Here is a 7,701-nt window from a genome sequence, read left to right as displayed (position 1 = left end):
TTTCGGAAAGTAGACACCCTAAGGTATTCGCTGATGGGCATAGTGAGTTCATAGAACTTTTTATTTTTTGTCACAAGTTAGCGGAAAATGATGATTTTTATTTATTTTTTTCCTTACAAAGTCTCATATTCCACTAACTTGCGACAAAAAATAAAAATTCTAGGAACTCGCCATGCCCATCACGGAATACCTTGGGGTGTCTTCTTTCCAAAATGGGGTCACTTGTGGCGTAGTTATACTGCCCTGGCAATTTAGGGGCCCAAATGTGTGAGAAGTACTTTGCAATCAAAATGTGTAAAAAATGGCCGGTGAAATCCGAAAGGTGCACTTTGGAATGTGTGCCCCTTTGCCCACCTTGGCTGCAAAAAAGTGTCACACATCTGGTATCGCCGTACTCAGGAGAAGTTGGGGAATGTGTTTTGGGGTGTCATTTTACATATACCCATGCTGGGTGAGAGAAATATCTTGGCAAAAGACAACTTTTCCCATTTTTTTATACAAAGTTGGCATTTGACCAAGATATTTATCTCACCCAGCATGGGTATATGTAAAATGACACCCCAAAACACATTCCCCAGCTTCTCCTGAGTACGGCGATACCAGATGTGTGACACTTTTGCGCATCTAGGCTGCAAAAGTGCCCAAATTCCTTTTAGAAGGGCATTTTTAGACATTTGGATCCCAGACTTCTTCTCACACTTTAGGGCCCCTAAAAAGCCAGGGCAGTATAAATACCCCACATGTGACCCCACTTTGGAAAGAAGACACCCCAAGGTATTCAATGAGGGGCATGGCGAGTTCATAGAAATGTATTTTTTTGGCATAAGTTAGCGGAAATTGATTTTTTATATTTTTTTTCTCACAAAGTCTCACTTTCTGCTAACTTAGGACAAAAATTTAAATCTTTCATGGACTCAATATGCCCCTCAGCGAATACCTTGGGGTGTCTTCTTTCCAAAATGGGGTCAGTTGTGGGGTGTTTGTACTGCCCTGGCATTTGAGGGTCTCCGCAATCATTACATGTATGGCCAGCATTAGGAGTTTCTGCTATTCTCCTTATATTGAGCATACAGGTAATGAGATTTTTTTTTTATCCGTTCAGCCTCTGGGCTGAAAGAAAAAAATGAACGGCACAGATTTCTTCATTCGCATCGATCAATGTGGATGAAAAAATCTCTGCCCAAAAAAAAAAAAGGAGGGGAAAGGCGTCTGCCAGGACATAGGAGCTCCGCCCAACATCCATACCCACTTAGCTCGTATGCCCTGGCAAACCAGATTTCTCCATTCACATCAATCGATGTGGATGAATAAATCATTGCCGGGATTTTTTTTTTTTTTTTTACATACAAAGTGTTTGCCAAAGCATAGGAACGCCGCCTCCTCCTCAGCTCGTATGCCTCGGCAAACGTATCTGTTACTGCAGAGAAGAAATCTCGTCTTGCAGCGCCGCATACACCGACTTGCGTGTAATCTGACAGCAGCGCAATGCTTCTGTCAGAATGCACATCAGTGCTGCAGCTAGTCGATCGGTTGGTCCACCTGGAAGGTAAAAAAAAAAAAAAAAAAACCAGGCCGCAACGCAATAATTTTATTAACTTTGGAACAGAACATATAAACTTTAACTTTTTGAACTAAACATTAACCTTTTTGCTTACTGGTGTTTTTTTTTTTGTTTTTTTTACCTTTATAGAACAAACCTCTCCTTCCCCATGGGTCAATGTGCAAAGCGCAAATCGCCCAAAGATGTGGCGAAGTGCGTTATGCACTTTGTCCCAGGTGAAAGGAGACGTTTGCAGCAGCTGTGTGAGTGAATGGGCCCTAATAGCCCTGTGTGCCTGTCCTGGTGAGATGATCCCTATGCTAGGTGTACCTGTGTGTGGTACTTCCGGAAACACTCCCCTAAGCATAGGGCAGGGTGGTCAGGACAGTCAGGACAGAAATAGCGGGTGTCACGCCTTATTCCACTCCTGCTACAGACACGACATTTTTTTCGGGGTGGCGGTCGGTTTGAGGTACCAGGAACGACACTGGGGAAATGTCGCTCGTGTAGACGGCTAACTACACTGGTGGATGGGGCCACGGAACCTCCTGGGTACAGGAGGTTCGCGATGATCTCTTCCTGAAATTTGAGGAAGGATCCAGTTCTCCCAGCCTTACTGTAGAGAACAAAACTATTATACAGAGCCAATTGAATTAAATATACAGACACCTTCTTATACCAGCGTCTGGTTCTGCGGGAAACTAAATACGGAGACAACATCTGGTCATTGAAGTCCACCCCTCCCATGTGAAGGTTATAGTCGTGGACTGAGAGGGGCTTTTCAATGACACGGGTTGCTCGCTCAATTTGTATTGTCGTGTCTGCGTGAATGGAGGAGAGCATGTAAACGTCACGCTTGTCTCTCCATTTCACCGCGAGCAGTTCTTCGTTACACAGTGCGGCCCTCTGCCCCCTTGCAAGACGGGTGCTAACGAGCCGTTGGGGGAAGCCCGCGCGACTAGTTCGCGCGGTACCACAGGCGCCAATCCGTTCTAGAAACAAATGCCTAAAGAGGGCCACACTTGTGTAGAAATTGTCCACATAAAGATGGTACCCCTTGCCGAATAAGGGTGACACCAAGTCCCAGACTATCTTCCCACTGCTCCCCAGGTAGTCAGGGCAACCGACCGGCTCCAGGGTCTGATCTTTTCCCTCATAGACACGAAATTTGTGGGTATAGCCTGTGGCCCTTTCACAGAGCTTATACAATTTGACCCCATACCGGGCGCGCTTGCTTGGGATGTATTGTTTGAAGCCAAGGCGCCCGGTAAAATGTATCAGGGACTCGTCTACGCAGATGTTTTGCTCTGGGGTATACAAATCTGCAAATTTCAGGTTGAAATGGTCTATGAGGGGCCGAATTTTGTGGAGCCGGTCAAAAGCAGGGTGGCCTCTGGGACGGGAGGTGCTGTTATCACTAAAGTGCAGGAAACGCAGGATGGTCTCAAATCGTGTCCTGGACATAGCAGCAGAGAACATGGGCATGTGATGAATTGGGTTCGTGGACCAATATGACCGCAATTCATGCTTTTTAGTTAGACCCATGTTGAGGAGAAGGCCCAAAAAAGTTTTAATTTCGGAAACTTGGACTGGTTTCCACCGGAAAGGCTGGGCATAAAAGCTTCCCGGGTTAGCGGTTATAAATTGTGTGGCATACCGGTTTGTCTCTGCCACAACTAAGTCTAAGAGCTCCGCAGTCAAGAACAGCTCAAAAAATCCCAGGGCCGAACCGATCTGAGCTGTCTCAACCCGAACTCCAGACTGGGCGGTGAAAGGGGGAACTACAGGTGCGGCTGAAGTTGGGGACTGCCAATCAGGGTTTGCCAGCACCTCAGGGATTCTAGGGGCTCTACGGGCACGTCTTTGCGGTGGCTGCGACGGGGTCACTACTGCACGTGCCACCGTACCAGCTTCAACTGCCCTTCTGGTGCTCGCTACTTCACCATGTTCTACGGCAGTGCTGGTACTAGGTCCAGGAAGGGCTGCGCTGCTGGTGTATGCCTCACCACGTAATCCGACAGCACCAGCCCCACTCTGCTGCTCTTGAAGCGGATCCTGCGCAACCTGCGGTCTAGCGACACGGGGCCGGGTACGCCTGGTGCTATCAGGGACCTCAGCCTCCTCGTCCGAACTTTGGGTCAGAGAGCCACTGCTTTCTACAGGTTCGTATTCTGACCCGCTAGATTCATCAGATGAGGGTTCCCATTCCTCATCCGACTGGGTCAGAAGCCTGTAGGCCTCTTCAGAAGAATACCCCCTGTTTGACATGTGGGCAACTAAATTTAGGGGTATTCCCTGAGACTACCCAAGAAAAAAAAGCAAGCCTGTCTTACAAATGGGAGGCTAGCGAAGTACCGGAGGCCGCTGCGGTTGATAAAAAATATCAAAACTGATTTTTTTTATCGCCGCAGCGCGTGTAAAGTGAATGTGCAGTGATCAAAAAAAAATATTTTTTGTCACTGCGGTGGGGCGGGCGTGGGTGAACGCACGTGTGGGCAACCGATCAGGCCTGATCGGGCAAACACTGCGTTTTGGGTGGAGGGCGAACCTAAAGTGACACTAATACAATTATAGATCTGACCGTGATCAGTTTTGATCACTTCCAGATACTATAAAAGTACAAATGCTGATTAGCGATACGCTAATCAGCGAATCAGTGACTACAGTGCGGTGGGCTGGGCGCTAACTGATCCCTAAACTACCTAACCAAGGGGCCTAAACTATACTGAAACCTAACGGTCAATACCAGTGAAAAAAAAAAAAGTGACAGTTTGCACTGATCACTTTTTTCCTTTCACTAGTGATTGACAGGGGCGATCAAAGGGGTGATCAAAGGGTTAATTGGGGTTCAGGGGGGTGATCTGGGGCTAGTATGTAGTGTTTGGTGTACTCACTGTGTAGCCTGCTCCTCTGCTGGATCCAACCGACGAAAAGGACCAGCAGAGGAGCAGGCCAGCCATATAACAGATCATATTAACAGATATGATCTGCTATCTGGCACTCTGATTGTTTTTTTTTTAAATCAGCAACCTGCCAGCCGCGATCATTGGCCGGCAGGTTGCTGACGAAATACTCCTTGACGAAATGCCGGCCCGCGATGCGCATGCGCGGGCCGGCTGTGACCGAAATCTCGCGTCTCGCGAGATGACGCGCCGATGCGTCCAGGAGGAGTAAATCAACCACCTCCCGGACGCATCGGTGCGTACAGCGGTCGGGAGGTGGTTAAAGGTGGAAAAAGTTCTGAAATGATTTATCTTTGTCTCATTTTTTTTACAGCACAGAAACCTGACATTTTAACAGGGGTGTGTAGACTTTTTATATCAACTATGTGTATATATATATATATATATATATATATACACACAAAATATTTACAATACTGTGAGGACCAATCAGATCCAGGTATGTCTGACAATTACATCACAAAAGCTAGTGAGGACCAATCACATTTAGGCATGTGTGATGACATCACAGAACCTAGTGAGGACCAATCAGATTCAGGCACTGATGACATCATAGAAGCTAGTGACATCACTGAGTTCTGAGCCTAGGAAAACCACTGCCTGACGTTACCTGAGCCAGATTATCTGTGAATACAGAGAGAGACAGACAGGCGTTTGCTTTTTCTGAACAAATCTTTGCGAATCTTTTCCTTTGCGCCATGGAGATTCGGGGTTTGGCCTTCTTGCCTATCCTCTTCGTCACATGGACGCTTTTAGGCCTTTGCGCCGGGATCGCCATTACTGTCATCTTAGGCCATTCAAAATTACCATACATCAGGTAAGAGGGGACGGGACGAGGTTCCTGACCGTGCAGTGTAATTATTACTGTCTTGTTATCGGTGTCATTCCGGGGATGTTATTATTACATTATTATCACTATTATTATTACTGGATTATTAATTGTACTGTGGAAGTAATGGATATATAGTGGGGCAGGTAAAAGTACATAAAGTCTCCTCTGCTCTTGATGATGAGACATTTCTGCCACTTGTCTCCTATTAACTCCAAATATTTTGGTTTTTTCCCCTAGTGCCATAGGAGAACAATTTCCTGAATCGGCGGTCTTCACCGTCGTCTTCATGGTGACTTCCATTCTAGGTAAGTGGATGCAGCTTCCTCTGTAGAGATAAGATGATGAAGAGCTCAGCGACTCCAGAGCTGTAATCATCATTTAGCTCTGAGCGGTGGTCATCACTGGAGATTATAATCGTCACTGACTCCTGTAGATTATTACAAGTGTGTATAGAAATGATAATGATGACATGTATTGTATATTTCAGGAGCTGGCGTCGCTTCCATCCAATACAGGTTCATGATCCTCCATTCTGAACCATCAGAGAAGCGAAATATCATCTGCCAGAAAATCCTATACGCCTTGGGATGGCTCGCTTGTATTGCGAACGCCGTGACTGGTGTATGTTCGGTGAGTTATCAGGTTTTATAAAAGTATCCAGTAGTATCCTCTGCTGTTCTCTAGTCTCAGATCTTCTTGGTGACCTCATTGATGACATTTATATTTCTGTTTATGTTCTAGATGAAGATCAGTCCCTTAGCCCACAGTATCAGCGCAGGAACTGGATTTTTCTTCTTTGCAGTTTACAACCTGAGCCAAGCTATATGCCTGTATGAGAAATCCTTCAGCAGTCGTCGCCTGTGCCACATAAGACTGGCATCAACCTTGGTGACCATTGTGGCACTGCTGATCTGTATCCTTTTATACCTGACTGGTACAGTGCAATGTTGTGTGCTGGATACACTGGAGATTATCAGCTGTCTGAGACTCCATTGTAGAGCAGATCAGACATGACAGTAAACACCATAATAATACACTTCCGTTACTTCTCCTTAACACGTTCTTCCAGTTGATGTAGGTGTGGGCTTCTTCCGCCTATGTAACACCGATCACTGTAAAGAGGTGAGTTCCTGTCAATATTCACAATCTTGTGTAATTGTAATAGAGAAACTCTTGAAGGACATGCCATCCTCCCATCTCACTTTATACCAGAGCCACTGGTGACTACATCTGAGCACTAACATTCTCTACTCTCTCTCTCTATCTTATGCAGATCTTCTCTATGACCGGCTTGGTGGGCGAGTGGATGGGATTTGTTGGCCTGACAATATTCCCGATCATGTACTATACGGATTTCCAGGTGAGTAGATGATATTTGAAGATCTCATGTGCACAGAAACATTTTAGATAAGAATATATTAGATAAGAGCCATTTTATGATACATGTTCTTTCTTCTTTTTTTTCTCAGCGTTTGTCATTAATGTTGTCCACAGAAGGCGTCTCCATCATTCTGAGGCAAAAGACCCAGGACCCTGAAAACCCCTAGTTAAAAAACAGGGGCAGAGCGCCAGGAAGACAACTTAATCCATCTGTACATCGCTGGACAAGACATTCACCGGACTTTCCGCAGTCAGATATATTCTGCTGCATGAAGAGGCAGATTCCGGGCTCGGTTTCTGTTCTCAAAACTGGACTTGGCATTTACCGGACTTTCCGCAGTCAGATATATTCTGCTGCATGAAGAGGCAGATTCCGGGCTCGGTTTCTGTTCTCAATACCGGACTTGGCATTTATCGGACTTTCCGCAGTTAGATATATTCTGCTGCATGAAGAGGCAGATTCCGGGCTCGGTTTCTGTTCTCAATACCGGACTTGGCATTTATCGGACTTCCCGCAGTCAGATATATTCTGCTGCACGAAGAGGCAGATTCCGGGCTCGGTTTCTGTTCTCAATACCGGACTTGTCATTTATCGGACTTTCCTCAGCTACCTCACGTAAAATGTTGGCTTTTTACCTCCTTGCCCAGAGGAGGGGTAGTCCTTCAGCCATGGCTCCTTAGAGGTTTCCTCCACTGGGGGTTTTTCCTCTCCTGAGTGTTGAAGTACGACTCTTTGCAAGAGTCAGGGATTCACAGGGCTATTTCCAATCTACTGCCTTGTTATTAATAAAAGCCACTAGATGAGGTAGCAAACATTGTGTCTGAGTCTCTTTATTCATCATTATAGGCAACTTATTGTAACTAGGGAACATTGTGGCGGTGACCAAGAGGCATGTTCTGGAAGTGACATGAAGAAGGTGGTAATGGCAAGGCTGGATATTCCAATAGACATATTTGAGTGCAGTGGTTGCCATTTTATGCATTAT

At 45.9% G+C, this 7,701-nt stretch overlaps 1 protein-coding gene across 1 annotated transcript; it reads left to right on the top strand.

Moving 5' to 3' along the window:
• Window positions 1–5,201: 5,201 nt before the first annotated feature.
• Window positions 5,202–6,882, top strand: LOC122944252 (DNA damage-regulated autophagy modulator protein 1-like). Its single transcript, XM_044302486.1, has 7 exons — window positions 5,202–5,320; window positions 5,573–5,640; window positions 5,823–5,965; window positions 6,077–6,269; window positions 6,405–6,457; window positions 6,609–6,695; window positions 6,805–6,882. Exons 1-7 carry the CDS (start codon window positions 5,202–5,204, stop codon window positions 6,880–6,882), a joined length of 741 nt encoding a protein of 246 aa, XP_044158421.1.
• The last annotated feature ends 819 nt before the right edge of the window (window positions 6,883–7,701 follow it).

Source organism: Bufo gargarizans, chromosome 7, assembly GCF_014858855.1.
Source record: "Bufo gargarizans isolate SCDJY-AF-19 chromosome 7, ASM1485885v1, whole genome shotgun sequence".
NCBI lineage: Eukaryota > Metazoa > Chordata > Amphibia > Anura > Bufonidae > Bufo > Bufo gargarizans.
This window is presented reverse-complemented; position numbering and strand designations above follow the sequence as displayed.